The sequence below is a fragment of the Poromitra crassiceps genome, assembly GCF_964638095.1.
Source record: "Poromitra crassiceps genome assembly, chromosome: 1".
NCBI lineage: Eukaryota > Metazoa > Chordata > Actinopteri > Beryciformes > Melamphaidae > Poromitra > Poromitra crassiceps.
The window spans coordinates 37,182,121-37,203,734 of NC_139623.1; the positions used below are offsets into that span (position 1 = coordinate 37,182,121).

General features: G+C 45.3%; 1 protein-coding gene across 1 annotated transcript in view; it reads right to left on the reverse strand.

The window, feature by feature from the left end:
- col14a1a (collagen, type XIV, alpha 1a) overlaps nucleotides 1–21,614 on the reverse strand; it is a gene marked incomplete at both ends in the record, with an annotated part of 230,950 nt that overhangs the window by 75,082 nt on the left and 134,254 nt on the right. Inside the window, 6 exons of the mRNA XM_083636760.1 lie at nucleotides 10,379–10,488; nucleotides 11,497–11,639; nucleotides 15,159–15,297; nucleotides 15,447–15,485; nucleotides 16,072–16,236; nucleotides 16,721–16,864. Of these exons, the coding sequence (XP_083492886.1) occupies nucleotides 10,379–10,488; nucleotides 11,497–11,639; nucleotides 15,159–15,297; nucleotides 15,447–15,485; nucleotides 16,072–16,236; nucleotides 16,721–16,864 (740 nt within the window). The remainder of the gene's footprint in view (nucleotides 1–10,378; nucleotides 10,489–11,496; nucleotides 11,640–15,158; nucleotides 15,298–15,446; nucleotides 15,486–16,071; nucleotides 16,237–16,720; nucleotides 16,865–21,614) is intronic.

The following is a 21,614-nucleotide window of genomic DNA, read 5'->3' on the forward strand; positions in this document are numbered from 1 at the left end:
CCTCCCACTCTCCCACCATCAGTCTCTTAAAACCCCAATCCAGATCATCTAAATAAGCTGTTTTGTACCACCTTACCCTATCATAACAAAAATGTAGACCTACAAAATTCTGACAGACAATAGATATTCAAACTAGATAGTCAATTTGAGGATGACAAAAATGTCTGCAATCACCAGTTTCAGTTTACAGTGTTGGGGCTGACATTTTGTCTACATCTGGATTCATCATCAGGTCCTAAATCTCCAGGAAAATTGATCCAGCCACCTCATTTATAACATGATAGTATCACTTATCAGTCACATAACACTATCTCATCTTTTCCTCTGAGAAATAAATACAAGCCCCGATCCCGTCTCTCCTCTCCCACCAGACAGCTACGTCTCTCCTCTCCCACCAGACAGCTACGTCTCTCCTCTCCCACCAGACAGCTACGTCTCTCCTCTCCCACCAGACAGCTACGTCTCTCCTCTCCCACCAGACAGCTACGTCTCTCCTCTCCCACCAGACAGCTACGTCTCTCCTCTCCCACCAGACAGCTACGTCTCTCCTCTCCCACCAGACAGCTACGTCTCTCCTCTCCCACCAGACAGCTACGTCTCTCCTCTCCCACCAGACAGCTACGTCTCTCCTCTCCCACCAGACAGCTACGTCTCTCCTCTCCCACCAGACAGCTACGTCTATCCTCTCCCACCAGACAGCTACGTCTCTCCTCTCCCACCAGACAGCTACGTCTCTCCTCTCCCACCAGACAGCTACGTCTCTCCTCTCCCACCAGACAGCTACGTCTCTCTTCTCCCACCAGACAGCTGCGTCTCTCCTCTCCCACCAGACAGCTACGTCTCTCCTCTCCCACCAGACAGCTACGTCTCTGCTCTCCCACCAGACAGCTACGTCTCTCCTCTCCCACCAGACAGCTACGTCTCTCCTCTCCCACCAGACAGCTACGTCTCTCCTCTCCCACCAGACAGCTACATCTCTCCTCTCCCACCAGACAGCTACGTCTCTGCTCTCCCACCAGACAGCTACGTCTCTCCTCTCCCACCAGACAGCTACGTCTCTCCTCTCCCACCAGACAGCTACGTCTCTCCCCTCCCACCAGACAGCTGCGTCTCTGCTCTCCCACCAGACAGCTACGTCTCTCCTCTCCCACCAGACAGCTACGTCTCTCCTCTCCCACCAGACAGCTACATCTCTCCTCTCCTACCAGACAGCTACGTCTCTCCTCTCCCACCAGACAGCTGCGTCTCTCCTCTCCCACCAGACAGCTACGTCTCTCCTCTCCCACCAGACAGCTACGTCTCTCCTCTCCCACCAGACAGCTACGTCTCTCCTCTCCCACCAGACAGCTACATCTCTCCTCTCCCACCAGACAGCTACGTCTCTCCTCTCCCACCAGACAGCTACGTCTCTCCTCTCCCACCAGACAGCTACGTCTCTCCTCTCCCACCACCAGACAGCTACATCTCTCCTCTCCCACCAGACAGCTACGTCTCTCCTCTCCCACCACCAGACAGCTACGTCTCTCCTCTCCCACCAGACAGCTACATCTCTCCTCTCCCACCACCAGACAGCTACATCTCTCCTCTCCCACCAGACAGCTACATCTCTCCTCTCCCACCAGACAGCTACATTTCTCCTCTCCCACCAGACAGCTACGTCTCTCCTCTCCCACCAGACAGCTACGTCTCTCCTCTCCCACCACCAGACAGCTACGTCTCTCCTCTCCCACCACCAGACATCTACATCTCTCCTCTCCCACCAGACAGCTACATCTCTCCTCTCCCACCAGACAGCTACATCTCTCCTCTCCCACCAGACAGCTACGTCTCTCCTCTCCCACCACCAGACAGCTACGTCTCTCCTCTCCCACCACCAGACAGCTACGTCTCTCCTCTCCCACCAGACAGCTACATCTCTCCTCTGCCACCACCAGACAGCTACGTCTCTCCTCTCCCACCACCAGACAGCTACGTCTCTCCTCTCCCACCACCAGACAGCTACGTCTCTCCTCTCCCACCACCAGACAGCTGCGTCTCTCCTCTCCCACCAGACAGCTACATCTCTCCTCTCCCACCACCAGACAGCTGCTTCTCTCGTCCTCTCCCACCAGACAGCTACGGCTTTCATGGCAGCACATCTCTCGCTTTTTGCTTCTTCTCTTTCTCCAATAGTCATTTTATCATACTTCATCCTTTCTGTGCAGGTACAAATTTCACTGAAGCTATTGTGGAATACTTTAAGCTGATAACTCCAAAGAAAAGATAAAAACATTTTTTTTTTGCAGTGCATACAGCTCACTGGCTCACATTTGCGATAAAATAAAATAAAATAAAATAAAATAAAATAAAATTTATTGTATTTAAATTTATTTGAGGGACAATGCACATTAATGAACATTACTGTAAATGCGCCAGATGGCAAATTTTCAACTGCTCTCCCTTGGAACTCCAGTTAGAATTGCCAGAGCCTCACACACACTGACAGGAGTATTAACCCTAACATACATGTACAGTGTGTGATGGGAGGAACCGAAGCACCCGGAGGAAACCCACACGAACACGGGGAGAACATGCAAACTCTACAGAAAGGACCTGTGACAGACCGGGGTTTGAAATCGGGACCTTATTGCTGTGAGGCAGCAGCGCTAACCAGCGTGCCACCCCAGTGAGAAACATTTCATCATTCTGGTAATAGAGAAAAAGCCTTGATATGCATAGAGAACTTCTGAGTATAACATGGGTTTAGCAATATGTGAGTTATTGTGTTTAAGTAGATTATTACTCTCTGTTCTCCTATCCAATGTAATCCATCTAATAGTTTAGGAGAGACACGTAAGTCGTGCACGCCACATCAGCTGATCGTCAGACGATCCAAACAAAGCGGTCCGTTTAGGCTGCTGGCGCCTCATCTCTGTGGTTCCTACCTGCCGCATTGCTGTTACAGGCTGTGCTGTTACCCCCTCCACCACCCCAGACACCTCCTGTCTGCTTCCTCATTAGTCAATATACTCGCAATGTTATATTTCTGAAGGCTTGTCTCTTGAAATTATCTATTTCAGATATCATGATATACATCTGCTCTGTACTGGGCATGCACCGATATGAACATTGCTGTTATGGTCGATAACCAATATTTACCAATGTCGATATGATCTGTATAAGAACACGTTGCTCTGATAATCAAGTTTTCTATATACTGAAAAACAAATGTAAACACTGTGAATTTGAAAAAGTAATGTCTACTTTTATTACCAAAACATTTTGAAAAGCCCATAAATCATTGTTGTTTCCTCTCAATATGAAATGTTATACAGATAACTGATACAGTATATTGCTGTTATTTTGCTCATCGGGCCGATGCCGATATTAAACAAGCACAAAGCATGGTGTGGCCGTTCAGCGAGGGGACTGTCCTAGGGTGGGGGGTTCATTGAGCAGTGACAGGTCCTGCTGCTGGTGCTCCTGACATCACAGTGTCTTCATAAGGTAATCATGTTACTGTAGATGCACACGCACACGCACACACACACACACACACACACACACACACACACACACACACACACACAACTCAATCACTCACTCACTCACGCCGGTCATTAATTTGCTGTCCTGTCTAAATGAAGACACACACTTGCCCTGACCAGACAGGTTTGTGCAGCTGTTACCTATCTGAACATTGTCTGACAGAAAACAGCTGAGAAAGGAAAGACAAAGAGAATGATGGACAGCTACTAACTGACATTTTGACTTTAGCATTGTTGCAAAAAGTTACAAGCAAAGGTTCATTTCCACCATTTTCCCTAAGTTGATTTATCAACTTTTAATACTTTTCAGGACCCCGCGGATACCCTGGGGATTTTTGGTCAAATGTATTCCAAACAATTTATTCTGGAAAGAGATTATTCCATCCCACATATTATCTGTTTTATCACAGTCACATATGCACCAGAGTTATCATAACATCTCCAACAAGTATGACTCTTTCTAAGTTTGAGTCTTGCTAACTTGGAAGGGGTCCAGTAAGATATATTTAATATCTTATAACAAATGAATTGTAATTGCAATTCACGTGAGTAACAACAATGATGCCAAGAGTTTTTTCCAGTTATCCTCTGAAATCTCCTGCTCCAGGTCTCTTTCCCAGCTTATTTTTAGTCCATCCAAATTGTGTACTTCTAATATATTCATAAAATTCAGATGCTCCTCTATACTTTTTTCTGATTTCCCCCTATTTTCTCCCCAATTATACTTGGCCAATTTATCCCCATGCTGCCCTATTGGCTGCCCCGGTCGCTGCTCCACCCTCTGCCGATCTGGGGATCTCCGACACATGCGCAGTTGCCAGCCGCTTCTTTTCACCTGACAGGAGCTTCACCGGTAGAACATAGCATGTAGGAGGATCAACCAGAGGAGGCGATAGTGCAGCGACCAGGACACATACCCCCAATCCGGCTTCCCACCCTCAGGCACAGCCAATCGTGCCTGTATGGACGCCCGACCAAGCCGGAGGTAACACATGGGTTCGAACCTGCGACCCTTGTGTTGGTAGGGAGGGAATATACCACTACACTAGCCGCTACTATTCTTATGACCCAAATTAAGTGAGAGTTCCTGAAATCCAGTTTTACCTTGCAGAATATGTTTTTAATAGAGAAAATGCAATGTCTAATTTGCAGGAACCTCTAGTATCTTCCATCACATCATCCAGAGTGTGAATACCAGACCTGATCCACTTAATCCCAGAAAAAAACTCTTCTTATAGATTAACAGTGTCTTGTTATACCATATGGAGGAGGAAGTATGGCTCAGCTTTGGTCATTTGATGTGCCATTCTCCAGGTTTCTTTAGCGAAGGCCAGTACAGGGTCTTGAAAAGGACCTGACCTGTCCGTTTGTGTCAGGAAAGTCTCCACAGAAAAAGGATGCACTAATTTTTCCTCTATTATTTTTTTTTCCTGACCCCCCCCCCCATTTTCTCCCCAATTGTACTTGGCTAATTCCCCCTGCTGCCCGGTCGCTGCTCCACCCTCTCTGCCGATCTAGGAAGAGCCGTAGATACACACATACTTCCTCCGAGACATGTGCAGTTGCCAGCTGCTTCTTTTCACCCAACAACGGGGAGCCTCACCGGCAGGACGTAGCACATGCGAGGATCACGCTATTCCGACCAGTTCCCTTCCGCCCCGAACAGGCGGCCCGACCGACCAGAGGAGGCGCTAGTGCAGCGACCAGGACACATACCCTGATTCCAGCTTCCCACCCGCAGACACAGCCAATCATGCCTGTATGGGCGCCCGACCAAGCCGGAGGTAACACGGGGGCGCGAACTTGCGACCGTTGTTGGTAGGCAAGAAAATATTCAATTTATCCCAGTTTTGTTGTAATGTATATATATATATATATATATATATATATATATATATATATATATATATATATATATATATATATATATGTTTGTTTTTTTATGACTGATAGTATGTTGCACTTAGGGCCCTATCGTTGTACGGCGCTATCGTTTGCGCTGCCTTTGCGCTGCATTTGCACACCTCTTATTGCTATCTTCCCAGATATCTGCCTCCACCGTCAAGTTTTGCACTGTGATGACACAGGTGTAGGCGTGGGCCATGCGTGTCGGTGGGCCTCTAGCCTATCATGTGTCTCGCGCAAGTGTCATTTAGCACTGTGGGGAAGATACCGTCGGTATGTGCCGAGCGCAAAGAGAGGTTTGGGAGTTGCCCGTTCCAAAATAGGCGTTACAGCACAATGTGTTAGAAAGAATCGCCTTGGGTGCTCTCAATTTTAATGCCAGGAAATAGCTGGTCTTAGCGCAAACGCAGAAAATACACCTGAGCGCAGAGTAGTGATGCGCGGGCCGCAGTTATAACCGTGCTGACCGCGGATATCCCGCCCCGCGGGCGGGCCAGATCATAAAAATCAACATTCTGATTAATAGCGGATGGGTTGCGGGCGGTTGAAACGATGTATCATTAATGAGGAAAAATAATTTTAATTACGTTCTCTAGTCTATGAACGTATTTTAAGCTACATTTTTCGTCAGGCACATTCTTAGTCGCCTATTGTAGATCCCCCAAAGGACCCACGGCCGTAAACACAACAATAGCCATGTGCTAGGTCGCAAGGCTACACTTTTCGTCCATATATGGTCAATGATGTCACCCTCAAAAAGGAATCTCCGCTGAAGACGTGTTTGAAGAGAAGACGCGTTCGTACTTTCCCATACAATGAGGCAATCAAGTAAACTAAACTTAAAGCTATAGCGTTAGCCGAGTAAGCTACATGAGGGCAAGTGGTGGACTGGATATAATACAGCATGGAAGTTTATTTGGAGTCTTGGACTGCAGCAATCGCACCAACGGCAGCAGAAACCGTAAGTTCGCTCCTTTTATAGCGTTTATAGCGTTTATAGCGTCGGGTGCATGGCGGGGCGGATCTATAAATAGTATGAAATAATTTGTGCGGATTTATGGCGGGCGGACGGTTCATGCATACACGCGGATTAGGATGGCATAAAAGCTCATCCGCGCATCTCTAGCGCAGACAGTCTCCACATCTCCGTGCAGTGCAGGAAATCCTTGCTTGGATCCATTTACGCACGGCATGGATGTCACTCTCCACTCGCGCCTGCACACACTCTTCTCTCCTCGGAATGCCATGTTGATTTTCAACTAACCTACACTGCAGAAAAAAACACACCTTGATTTAACAATGAGAATTCGTTTGTCATGGTTTTGTGCAAAAAAGTGTTTTGCGTTTTGAATTGGATTACCAGGGGAGCGAGGGTCTGGTGGGGCGGGAGAGGTGCTTTGTGTTCGGCTAGTGTGCCGGTGTCCTGAAGGGGGGTCTGCCCGGATAAGGTGGGGCGAGCTGGGCCGGGTAGGCAGGCCGGGGGGGTCGGTGCACATAGAGGCACTGCCGAGGCACCGCTGTGGGTGGTCCCGCGGATCGAAATCACTTTCTGACACAACACCGGCCAGTATAGGCTATACAGTAACCATTAGTATACAGTAACCTCTCTCCCTGCACCATTGCAATAGCTTACAATGACCAGACAATTCTGGTATAGGCTATTGAAATAAAATCTCACACATCCCTACCCTATTAAAGAAACGAATATTTTTAAATGTGTATGTTATAGTCTATATGAGCAAAACGACTAATTAAAAAGCTACTAATTACAAAAGCATCAATTTTTGTTACGAATCCGAACTGGTTCATCCTCCAATTCTCTCTTCCCTCTCTCGTTCTCTCCCCCCCCCTCTCTGACTCTCTCCCTCTCTCTTTTCTCTCTCTCTCTCACTCTGTCACTCTGCTTGCACTGAGCAAGAGGGAAGCTGCTGCCTGTCACAGACGTGCAGGCGGTGACGCTGTGGCTTTTAAGGGGAGTGATCTCAACTTGTGATGAATCCTGTTAATATAGGCATAACCACGCCTATCGGGGTTTGCGCTGAGATGACGTAAAACGCAGCGGCCCGACACCCCCACAATTACGGCTTTGCGTGGCGCTATTCCAGCGCAAAACGGGCGCTAACACAAAATTACCGCCGTCGGGAAGATAGAGCCCTTAGTGTCTCTGTGTAACTCTGTTTGTCTGTTTGGTCATTTGTCATTGTTTGTAATGTTGTGATACGGCTGTGAGCACTTTTTTTTTGCCCAAGACAAATTTCCCTATAGGAGACAATAAACTTTATCTCATCTCATCATCGCATAATTATTTTCAGACCTGGTGTCAATTTGATGCCCAGATATGTTAAGCCTTCTGGCATCCATCTAAATTTCAAGTTATTTCTGATACATGGGGGCATGGCATGGCTTCTGATTTAAACCAGTTAACTCTATAGCCAGATAACTCAGAAAAAGAGACTATGGGCCCTATCTTCCGACAGGCGCTATCCCCTATTAGCGCTTGCGCACCTGTTTGCGGGCGCCTTAAGGCAGGGAAGATAGCAGTCCGCCTTGCGCCGTCCGCCAGGTGTTATGCCGAGTTTTGCACCCCAGCGCCGGCAGCATCCCCACCTCACGGGAGCATATTGTAATGATTTATACAGAAATGTAACTGTTTAAAAGTTATATACGGTAATTGTCTGGTAGACGTGACCTCCCTGATTTCTAAGTTAAAACAGCCCCGAAATATGTTGCGGATGCAATTCCCGGCCGGGATGCGGAAATGTTCACGGCACGTGTCGCAGACGCAAATTAGAGCCGTGCCGACCAATCCCGCAAACGGGATTTGCTGCCAGAATTATTCACAGGCGTGGCCAGGCAATGCTGGGCATTACGTCATTTCCCTCTTTGCGATGTGATAAAAGTTTCTCAAGTGAGTTATAGTTGATTGCCTCACTGAATTATCTGCTAATACCCAATTTTAGCAGCATAATTTGATGTCTAGGCTGTGCATAATGACATCTCCAAAAGGAATTCTACTTTGCACTGCGCTGCGCTGCACAGAGATTACGGGTGCGCTCCCAGCGCAGCGAGGTATTAACACGTTCACTGCCAATGACGAGTTGAGTCGTCAAAAAAAATCCAACGGTTGACTGCCAATGACGAGTTGAGTCGTCAAAAAAAAAAAATAATAATAATTTGACGGTGGGACGTGGATCAACGCCCCCCACGTCTCCTATAAAAATATTGGAGCCACCGAACGTGTACAACCCATTCCACCGACCCACTAAGTGGCGACAGTGCTCTCCAGACTAGAAAAAGCTGAGCCAAAACTGCAGGGGAACGCGCGAGGAAACCATTCTCATACTGTAAAATGGATTGGCGAAAACGCTTTCGCTTTCGCGCATTATCGCGCTGGGAGCTGGCGGTGGGGGATTGCAAATTTGCATAATAGATTATGCGTGCAACACACTTTGAAACACGGCAGAAAGCCCACAATCGCACGCAGCTTCATTGCAGCTGAGCTCACAACCGAAACGACTCATGCAGACTCGCCCAAAGAGCAGCCGCCAGCAGCCAGGCAGCACAGACAGGCAGAGCCTCGCTTGTGACAAACGCTGCAAAGCCACCAGAGACACACCCATGGAGGGAGGAGTTTGAAGGAGAGGGGGGTTTCCTGCTGCTATGGAGGAAATTACTGTTCAAAACTATTGTTTAGATGTCTGACGTCTTACGCCAAAAATAAATGGTTAAAGTGACTGTTCTATCGAATTTCACAAAAAGCCATTTATCTCAGAATAAATTTTCAGATGCTGAAACCATGCTGTATTCTACTGCTAATGCCTACATAACTACTAACTCTACAAACTAACTCTTTTAGACAGAGAAAGCACACATTCTATTAGTTCTTTTGAGATCATTTGTGTTCACAAAATCTTAGCAGAAAAGAATCCTCGGCTCTTGAAAGATGAGCCAGAATCCTCAAAAAAAAAACTTGGCAGAACCTACCTACAGTATTGAAAAAACGGCTGGCAGTGAATGTGTTAAGAGGTCCTTTTCAAAGCTCTTAGCGCAAAGTAATTGCGCGCTGCTGACGATAGGGTAATGCCATCTATCACCACATTTTAGCGCTGAAACGCCTGCTTTGGCATGTGGTAGCCAATGCCCAGTACAATTATCACAGGCATGCGCTTGTGTCCGCCCCCAATTTGCATTGCGCACGGCGTTAAACGAGCGCAAATGCTAAATTAGCGCTTTTGGGAAGATAGGGCCCTATAACTGAACAAATGTCTGCTACTGCATGTTCAGGGTTACTGGATATCAATAAAACATCATCCACATAAAATAAAAGCTTGTGTTCTTCCTGACCTGTCTGCACCCCTTGTATGTTTGTTACTCGGCAAGGCTAAAGTCAAGGGTTTCATCCGCCATTGTTTTTTCCAAAGACATTTCTTAAAACGCTTATACCGTAAAATACTTTTACATCAAACCAAGCGATTCAGCTATATTTGGAATCACAAGAGACAGTAGAACATTTAGCTGGGACCAAAACTTACAAACAAAACGTTTACTGTAAAAAAACAATTTTTTTAATCTGCATTTTATTTTTATTTTTTAAGTTTTGGTCCAAGTGAAATGTTCTATGGTCTCTCCTGATTCTAAATATATGTGAATCGCTTCGGTTGACCAAGTAAAACTATTTTAATAAGCATTTTACAAATCTTAATTTGTTTGCTTCTTTGTTTCTGTTTGTGCTTTCTTTCCTATTGTATCTTATGCCAATCCACCAGGATAAAATACCTGGTATATGATATGTGTACAAGTCAAATCTAAGTGATTCTAACAACTTGAAATATAAACCTCATCCGAACTACCATGACAGATGTTTCAGGAGAATTGTTTGAGGTTATAGCCTTGGAAGGTACTTCCACTCATTTATGAGACCCGGATGAAGAGTTTGAGAAACCAACCTTGTGGAAGCTGCCATGGAAGATCTTTCTGATTTCAGCGCCCTCAAAGGTGACGGTCTGGAAGTCTCCTTTGTAGTCGTAGTTGAAGAACGTCAAGGTCTTTCCAGAGTCTGGGTGGTGGTGGGAGATAAAGAGACGGTTGGCGTGTATAGTTATATAACTATATAATGATATATAATAATATATAGTTATGGATAAAACTATGGGATTTTCAACACTTGCCCTGTACATCTAATTGGCCACTGTCTCTGTCTGGGCCCATTTGACCCAATAATGTTCTGGTAAGTGAGGACAATTTTTATCTTAGCCAGACTGGACAATAATTAGCAACAAGCTACAGTAGCATGCCAAAAAATGTAAGTGGTTTCTATGTAGCAGACTGTGCATATGGCCTAGGTTACTATGACTCTGATCCAGAGCTACAGCAAAGAGTGACATTTGTTTGTCTTTGGTTTGGGGAGCGAAGGGGAAAATTAGTGCCTCTGCCGTTTGGATTATTTATGTATTTATTTCAAATCACCATTTCATTGCAACTAAACAATTTAAAAACTTTGTTTAGGCATTAGGCAATGCTGGTTTAATATGGAAATGGCATCCCTGTCATGTTTAATTCAATATATCCTGTAATCTAATCTTGTATCAGGTTCCCTAGAAGTCCAGGCTTTTTCACTGAGCTTTGAATGCAACCATCAGAGGGAAAGATGATAACACCCCCCATTATTACAATAATACCGTGATATTATGAATGATAATGAGATTTGCACCATGTAATTAGAAAAACTGAGCTCACAGGCTGTGAAGCTGTTTGTCTTTGTTAGCCAAAAGATGAGAAGCTGACAAAATTACCATCTGCATCACTGTAGACGAGAAATCTTTGCTTTTGATTGTCAGAAAATGTGGGGGGATAATTATATTGCCACCTCGTTGCTGTAACTGTTTGTACAAAGAGAGAGACACGTGGCGGTGTCGCACTCTTTGCCATCATCAGTTTGCTGCAAAGTTCTTTAGTCAGGATGCAACAGTTATTTTGGTCACTGGTGCGCTTTGTTATTACTATGTTGGTGAGGCAAGAGATTAGAAGAGATTAGGAGACAAAAACACTAGTGGTTGAGACTCACTGTCCAGGATGAGTCCCACCAACGGCTCATTGTCCTTGTTGAGGATTTCCCACAATGCAAAGGGCTCCTGTGGGGTCTCAGGAAGTAGGCGGAGCATCATAGAGATGGTGTAGTCAGAGGGTAAGCCTTCAGGGTGGAGGTACCTACACAGAGAGAGAGAGAGAGAGAGAGAGAGAGAGAGAGAGAGAGAGAGATTCATTTTACCTGTGCCCTAAATAAGCACGGACTTGAAACCCTTAATGAAAGTGAAAACTCTTAATGATCTTGTGACCTTAGCACCTTTAATCTTTGTCAACACCTTATTAAATACCAATTGAGTGCAGTCTTAACCAAAATGTATTCGATAATAGCTCCTACAAGGCCCCAGTGTGAGCTAAATAAAATCCAGATGATTTAAACAGATATACGATCTACAGTGTATATAGCAGGGGTGAGCAATTATTTTTCATGGGGGGCCACATGAGAAACCCAGAGTGTTGCCGGGGGCCGAACAAATATTGTCATGCCGCAACCTGCAGGAACTTTGAAGATAGAGAGGACCACAAAAAAATGTTCTCGCTACCAGAGGGCCAGATTTTGCTCAGGGTTGGGGGCCGAATGGCACCGGCGTGAAAAAATTTGGGGCATTTGTAGTCAGGTTTAGAGGAATAACTAATTTTAAATGAACAGTTGTGCTGTCATTATTCAGTCTTAAACACCAATATTTGATCCTTTTCTCACTCACTCCTCCCTGCTCTCCCTGCAGGGCTTGAAATTAACTTTCTTGACCACCTGCCAATATGGCTGCTAGATTTTAAAGTTACCAGCCAATTAGAATTTCCACTATCCAAAATGTTTTTCTTGAAATAAACCAGAATATGAGTGGGTTAATTTAAGCATAAGTATCAGTAAGTGGCCCGGGATTCTCAAAGCCTGTGTTGAGGGTCATACGAACAAAAATGCACTCTTGAAGCAAAAAAAAAATCCAAAACCAACAAGTTAATTATTTTTATTTCAATGTAGAACAGTCATTTCTTACACATGAGATCACTTTTAGCCTTTTAGTCATAAGGATTATTGAAAGATATTCCATATTCCAGACTCAAATATTATAACAGAAGTGGAGTATTGGCCAGAATGACATGAACATTTGGACACTTATTCAGCGGGTATCTTGCATGTTGCGTTCAGGTGCACTGTAAAAAAAAAAAAGAAAAAAAAAAGAAAAAAAGAAAAAAAAAGAAAATGCAATTCCAGTGCAGGCCACACAGGTGGCGCTCTGGCCCGCGGGCCGCCAGTTGCCCAGGTCTGGTATATTCACCTTATGTTCAGACCTTACAGTGGGCCAAATTCTTCCGGTCCTTTTAACACTTCCGGCGGTCACGGCGCAAAATAAGAGAGTTGTTTTTGGAGCGGACAGTGAAGGGGATAAAATAAAGAATGTACCGGTAGCCTACTACTTTGAGCCGGTACACAGCAAGCAAGCGAGTATCCACTGTTAGCCAGGTCAAATAACGTTATCGTCGACAATGACGAGCACTTTCTTGTAAAACATACCTGGACTCCAACGAAGAAAGCTTCAGATAGTTTTCTCTCCTCCGAGTTGCGCTCGAGCCACTAACGTCAATAAGACCCGCAGACGTTAACGTAATTCCCTGGAATGCGAGACTTAACGAGCCAGTTAGATGGCGTTGCATTCTTAGACATTGCCGTTTGCTTTTATTTGGTATGTTACATACAATTGGCTAAATTATTAATTCAGAGTTAGATGATATTGGAGCAGCCAGCCATTTTATTTTATTTTATTTTTAGCCAGAAGTTTTGATACGGCCACACAACCGGGTCAAATGGGCGTGGCTACATAAGGTGAATAGGATCCATATGGGGGAAACAGACATGTGATCCGTAACAGTCTGAGCTTATGTTTGGGGTGGTCTCTGTGCTGCTTGGGTCAGCAGCATGGACAAATTAAGCTATTAAGACAGGAAATCATCTACTCTACTCTACTCTACTACCATAGCAAAGAACCCGCAGACAGTCTATTACATTGTAAAAAATATGGCGTTTCAGCAATTGATCATGCGGATTGTCAGATTTACTGTCGGGAATACATAAATTCATACAGTAGTTGATTTTGATTTCTAACGGGAATTAGCTGAGCTGGTGGTGTAACAAGACCTCTATAAATCTGAAAATAAATGTGTAATTGTATTTCTGCCTCGTTATATACACAGATTGTTATTGGCAAATCTATGCCATTTTTTCTACATGAGGCCCCAGGACAGAAGCAGTTTTTCTGTGATTACTGTGACACAGCACGCTTGATTTAGCAGTGGCTTTTCTGAAAAATTGACAAAAGTCAATTTGCTCCATTTTCTGTGTTAATGTGCTGTAAGAATTGTAGGGCTCAGTGAAAATTGCTTGTCACAAAATGTATTCCAACAAGCTGCTTCTTGATGAGTCTTTTTATTAGACTGTTCCTTACGGTAGAAATGTCATGATTTGTGAAAATTGCATTCCTGTTTTTCCTTAAGAGGCTGTGAGAGGCATTCTGCAGTAAATGTGTGGTAATCGGTCAAAGTAATACTTTGTTCTATTTGTGGTGGCTCCTTAAAAAGTGACTGATATAGGATGCATACAGTATTTGAATAATCAGATTATTGTGTGGCAGCTAGACAGAAAAAGACAAAAAAAAGCACAAAATACAGGGATCAGGGGAGATGTGAGGGCAATGTTAGCTTTTATGTTAGTTCTCCTGTGGTGTGCTAGCACAAATGTAAAACTATTTTCATTGGCAGTAATGATGAATACTTTTAGGACCTCTGGCTGATCATTCAAAGAGTTCTGGTGTTTGTGTCCTGCAGGTCACTAACCATTTCCACGCCCCTTTTCCAGTAGAGTCTCCAGTAGAGTCAGGGAGTGTCTCTTTGCAAGAAAACATGGATGGATAAACACGGGACTAGGCTGAAAATAACTTTGAAACACTAAAGCTGCCTTCACATGATAAGCAATCTTCTCTTCTCTCACTGCGAGGTAGAGCCAAGACAGGTCAGCGGTAAGGTTAAAGTGTAAACAATTTGAACAGCGCACGGAGGCTAATTTAAGTGCAGCACTGCCGCATTTTGCATCTGCCGCATGTAGTTGGGAGGCACCACTCTCCCCATGGGAAACAATGGCACAATGGGCTCAGAGCTGTTTTACTGTGGATCATGTGGGCGGGGCTTAAGGTTAAAAAGGTTGTGTGTAGGATCAGACAACATGCACCTCGCTCGCTCGCTCGCTCTCTCTCTCTCTCTCTCTCTATATATATATATATATATAAATATATATATATATGTATATATATATATATATACAGTACGGTATATATATAAATATAATGTTCCCCCAACCAACTACTGGTCCTGGACTAGTTAGACACATACAGTACCCTTAATCCAGCTTCCCACCCGCAGACACAGCCAATTGTGCTTGTTATGGACACCTGACCAAGCCGGAGGTAACACGGGGCACAAACCTGCGACCCTCTGTTGGTAGGTAGGGAATTTACCACTGCATGACCTGACTAACTGTTGTGGTAACTCCATGTTGTGGTACCAGTATATCACACTGTAGTCTCCAACAGGAAGCTAGTAAGTATTTATTATAAACTAATTAGCTGACTAAATAACTAATTAACCTACTTGGTGGGCTGTGACACCAGGGCATCTCGGTGTAACCTGTAGCAGGGGAAGCTGTTGAATGAACCCGGCTCTAGAGAAACTCCAGGCACAGTGCTGTACTCCTTCTCTACCAGGCCAAACTTCTCCATCATACGGAAACCTGCAGGAGACGACATCATCATCATCATCATCATCATTATCATCATCATCACCACCACCATCCTTCTCCTGGTCACCATCGTTAGCACTATCATTACAGTGGGTGGACGCTCTGTGTTCTGGATTGTTTCTGTGATTTCCAGGTCTTACCTGCCATTGTATTGCCACTCATTAGAACCGATGGACAAGCTGAAAGATAGAAAAGGGTCGTTAATTCATCCTCAATATTTAAAATTCGCAAACATCAAATGACTCATGTTAACTCCCCTTCCCCAGTCACTACGTATACCTTTGTCTGCCAATTGCATCAGTTCTTTACCCTCTTTCACTCTGCATATGTCTCTCTCACTCCTTCTGTTCCTCCCCCCTCTCTCTGTCGTCCACACAAGTTACACGTTTTCTTCTGATTTTTCTCTCATTTTCTCCACAATTCTGTTTGGCCAATAATTCCCCCTGCTGTCCTGGTCGTTGCTCTACCATCTCTGCCGATCTGGGGAGAGCCGTAGACTAGCACCATGCTTCTTCTGATATGTGCAGTCGCCAGCCACTTCTCTTCGCCTGACAGCGAGATGTTTCACTGGCAGGACGTACTGTAGCGCATGGGACGATCACACTATTCCCCCAAGTTCCCCTGCTCCCCGAACAGGCGCCCCGACCAACCAGAGGAGGCATTAGTGCAGCGACCAGGACTCATACCCCACCGGCTTCCCACCCGCAGACACGGGCCATGGTAGGCGAGTGCTTTTGCCTCTACACTAGGTGGCGTGTTACTCACTAGCAGTAGCGGCCTCGCAGACAAAGGTAATGAGCTGCTCTTCTATTTTCTTCACAGCATCCAAGTCATCCACGAAGAAGACGTGTCTATCGCTGGGCTTGCTGGCGATGTTCACCAGCTCCCCGTAGTCGGCATCCGCAAAACCAATGGCAAAGATAATATAGCCTGGGAAAGAGAGTGAAACAGGAAGATTCATTACACGTTTAAAGCCAACGGAAAAAAAATAATGCAGCCTGTGAAAGAAACGCATGGTTTGAGTTGCAGGTTTCCAACCCACGGACAAAGTGTCAGATAGCCTATAACAGTAAAATATGGCAAATATACAGCCTGCAAGAATAATCCATCTTTAAAGTCAGCCTTTTATAGCTTTATTACCAATTGCTAATAATGTGTAAAACATTGGGTAGGGTGGGGTTGGTGGTGAGGCGGTGGGGGGATGTCTCGTTTTACAGCACATCTTTATTCCATAGTCTGTGACTACAGAGCATACTGTAGGAAATGTCACACCACCCATCGCATTAATTTAAACAAATCACATACATCCATTGTCAAAAAGTGACCAATCTATGAATTTTTATTTCACTTTTGACACTTCTAGTACAGCACTTTTACACATCAGTTGATGTGAGTCTGTCTGGAAAATACCCACCCTCCATCTGCATCTCCTTGGAGATTTTGTTGACATCGTCTTGGGAACGGCCATCAGTCAGCACAACCAAGACCTTGGGAACGCCCCTCCTGGCCCCTCCTTCTGGGGTGAAAATTGACTCCTTCACATGCTTGATGGCCCGACCTGATAGGATAGGAATATAGATCAATCAAATAAACAGCAATTTGGACCCCCGTCCAAGCCGCTTATAACTGACAGGAAGCTATACTTCTACAGTAAGTTTGGCTGGCTTTCTCTGATTGTCCGATATGTCAGTGAATCGATTAACCAATAGATCCAAGGAAATCAGGTGCATGTATTGAAAGCTAATTCCAAGCTGTTACATACAGTATGTTAATTAAAGGAGAATTTCGTTTTTTTCGAACCTGGAGCCATCTCCTGCCATTAATTATGATTTGTCCACTCACCCGGCGATCCCCGCGGCGTATCTGGGCGTCCTAGCGTTGTTTTGATATCAATAGCGTCCAAGTCAGTCGTAAAGTGAAGTTGATTTGGGGCCAAGTGTGAGCCTGTATTTCCTGCATCTAAATAGCTATTTTTCTTCCCTTTTTCGCCAAATATCGCCATAATCTGATCCGTCAACATCCAGCAGAGTGTTATTTCCCCCCAGGCTGTTTCCTGGAGTGCACAGGGATCAAATTACCTCAAACGTGATCTAGGTCACCAAGTCTCGTGAAGTCCCGCGATACTTTCCTGTCGACTGGCCAAATACAGGCAGGACGCTTTGCGGTCGTGGTTTTAGCGTAACCTATGTGGGGTTTGGCATAACCTTCGTTATTTCGAATCCCACATAGGTTACGCCAAACCCCACATAGGTTACGCTAAAACCACGACCGCAAAGCGTCCTGCCTGTATTTGGCCAGTCGACAGGAAAGTATCGCGGGACTTCACGAGACTTGGTGACCTAGATCACGTTTGAGGTAATTTGATCCCTGTGCACTCCAGGAAACAGCCTGGGGTGAAATAACACTCTGCTGGATGTTGACGGATCAGATTATGGCGATATTTGGCGAAAAAGGGAAGAAAAATAGCTATTTAGATGCAGGAAATACAGGCTCACACTTGGCCCCAAATCAACTCCACTTTACGACTGACTTGGACGCTATTGATATCAAAACAACGCTAGGACGCCCAGATACGCCGCGGGGATCGCCGGGTGAGTGGACAAATCATAATTAATGGCAGGAGATGGCTCCAGGTTCGAAAAAACCGAAATTCTCCTTTAAGCTATCCAAAAACGGCATTAAGATGGGTTAAGAGTTTTGACTAAGGCTCGGCATGACTAAGGTCCTTTAAGTACCATATTAATGTACTTGCACTTTTTTTTTTATTCCAATTTAGGGAAACTTAACAATTGATTTGCAGGACAATTCCTTATTCAATAAAAGCATTTCTACTCTTTCCTCCCACTGTTAAGAAGAAAGTGTTATTGAGCCCATAATTATTATATGGCACTGAGTAGGCTCCTAAAAACAGATTAACATGTAAATCATTGCTGCAAGTACCTAAAAATACTCCAATGCAATTCTGAAGAAATCCAATTGAATACCAAGGTGAAACAAACTCGGGGGCAAGTTATTATACTCTATTATAGTTGTATTATGCTATGAGCCCCTCTCTCCACTGCTGACAACTGAAGTGAATGCGAAAGCAACTGAACGAATAAACTCTGAACAGAATGACCGTTATTCAGAGCCATGGTCCAGTCATCCAAATTCACAGGACAAACTGACTGACCCATTTACAAAATAATGTGCATGCAAGCCAGCACATAAGCACCTGCCCATATATGCACGCACGCGCATGTGCACACACACACACACACACACACACACACACACACACACACACACACACACACACGCACGGGTGATTTCTATTTAACGTCAATACCGGTATCTGCATATTGTCCACCAGGATCTGTATTAGTTCATATAAATCATACTCATATCAATGTGACCGTGTCATAATTAAATTGACAATCACTGGCATTAGCCTAAACCTCCCCTCCCTCTGTCCTTCTTCATGTGTGTGTGTCTCCCCCAGCTCGCGCAAGACTAGGGGTTTCCCACAGAGCTGCAGCTCCGCCTGCTATTGGTCTGTGATCGATGAGATGCATGATCACTGGACAGGCAACCTGTCAATCATGTCCAACTCCAAAACATATAGTTTATTTTGCTCTAAACGGGCGAGTTATATAAAAATTCAACCCGCATAAAGTTGTCATGAAACGTGAAAATAGCTATAGTGACAAAAAAATAAAAAAAAATAAACCAGGCCTTAAACATGTTTATTTATGCTGTAAAGTCGGGCATTTTAACAAAGGGGTGAATGCGGACTGACTCTCTTTTGCAGAACAGCCTCAAGTGGCCATTCGAGGAACTGCAATTTTTAGTACTTCCGCACTGGCATCAATGCAACCAAGAAAGCCTGCCCCCATGGAAAGAGAGGTACAGTATTACTGAGTATCTAGGAACTTGGTAACAAAGCCAATCCCAAACGAGAACCGATGCAGCAAATAGCCCATCGGTTGACTGACCACATATTACACGTGTGTTGTGCATGTGTGTGTGCGTGTGCGTGTGCGTGTGTGTGTGTGTGTGTGTGTGTGTGTGTGTGTGTGTGTGTGTGTGTGTGTGTGTGTGTGTGTGCGTGCGCGCGCATGTGTGTGTGTGTGTGTGTGTGTGTAAGAAAGTGTGTGAGTGTGAGTGTATGTGTACGGTGTGTGTGCCATGTAATCCTCTCTCTCTGTCCCAATTTCTAACAACCCCCCCACCTCCCTGTCTGGGTCTATGTGGATGCTGAGCTGTCAGTGAAGATAAACGATGGAGCTGTTGCAAAGCATTGTGTTGTCAGATATGTGCCAGTAACACATCTGTTTCTACACTGTCCTCTGATCACACCAGGTCATCACAGCATCTGTCCGGGCATGATGTGAGACAGGACAGACCAGTAACACATCTGTTTCTACACTGTCCTCTGATCACACCAGGTCATCACAGCATCTGGCCGGGCATGACGTGAGACAGGACAGACCAGTAACACATCTGTTTCTACACTGTCCTCTGATCACACCAGGTCACAGCATCTGTCCGGGCATGATGTGAGGCAGGACAGACCAGTAACACATCTGTTTCTACACTGTCCTCTGATCACACCAGGTCACAGCATCTGTCCGGGCATGATGTGAGACAGGACAGACCAGTAACACATCTGTTTCTACACTGTCCTCTGATCACACCAGGTCACAGCATCTGTCCGGGCATGATGTGAGACAGGACAGACCAGTAACACATCTGTTTCTACACTGTCCTCTGATCACACCAGGTCACAGCATCTGGATGACGTGAGGCAGGACAGACCAGTAATACATCTGTTTCTACACTGTCCTCTGATCACACCAGGTCATCACAGCATCTGTCCGGGCATGACGTGAGGCAGGACAGACCAGTAACACATCTGTTTCTACACTGTCCTCTGATCACACCAGGTCATCACAGCATCTGTCCGGGCATGATGTGAGACAGGACAGACCAGTAACACATCTGTTTCTACACTGTCCTCTGATCACACCAGGTCACAGCATCTGTCCGGGCATGATGTGAGGCAGGACAGACCAGTAACACATCTGTTTCTACACTGTCCTCTGATCACACCAGGTCATCACAGCATCTGGATGACGTGAGGCAGGACAGACCAGTAATACATCTGTTTCTACACTGTCCTCTGATCACACCAGGTCATCACAGCATCTGGATGACGTGAGACAGGACAGACCAGTAATACATCTGTTTCTACACTGTCCTCTGATCACACCAGGTCACAGCATCTGGATGACGTGAGACAGGACAGACCAGTAACACATCTGTTTCTACACTGTCCTCTGATCACACCAGGTCACAGCATCTGGCCGGGCATGATGTGAGACAGGACAGACCAGTAACACATCTGTTTCTACACTGTCCTCTGATCACACCAGGTCATCACAGCATCTGGATGACGTGAGGCAGGACAGACCAGTAACACATCTGTTTCTACACTGTCCTCTGATCACACCAGGTCATCACAGCATCTGGCCAGGCATGACGTGAGACAAGACAGACCAGTAATACATCTGTTTCTACACTGTCCTCTGATCACACCAGGTCATCACAGCATCTGGCCGGGCATGACGTGAGACAGGACAGAGCGGGGAAGGGCGTTGGGGGGTGAGGAAGGTCAGGAGGAAGAGCCGAGATAGGAGGAGAGAAGAAGAGAGGGGTCAGCTGCACAGGAAGTGAAAGAGAAGGGAAGGGAGGTGCCCATGGGTCTGGGGTTCAACGGGCCATCATCAATCAGCTGTCCCTCTCTGCGTGTCCATGCTGCATGTGTGAAATAGTCCGTGTCTTCCATCAATTCTCAGTTTGGCTCTTTCTCTTTAGATTTAGCCTCCAGTCAAAGAACAGTTTACCAGCCTCGCTCAAACAATCCAAACTGTTCAACTGAGAATAGAGACACTATAGAACACAAGCAACTCTATAGAGAAAAGAGAAATAAAATGGTTCAAACAGTTTCTCCCTTTTTTTAGCACCCAAAGCCTTGGTGTGTCTTAATCCCTTGTTGTAAGAGTGAGAGACTGTTCCTCTCTGGCTTCTTGTGACTGCAGGTGAAATCACTATTAGATTAAACACTTTGGTCTCTATCGTTGCATCGGCCTATGAACTGCGCCCAACGCCAGACGCAGCGCAGATTAGTGGGCGTGGACCGACGCACTCAATATTTTGGTATCAGCACTACACGCGGCCTTAAGCATTATAACCACGCCTTTTAGAATTATGCACAATCTGCTCATTGGAGAAGTGCAGTAAACGAATCACAAGCTTCCCTTTTAAGC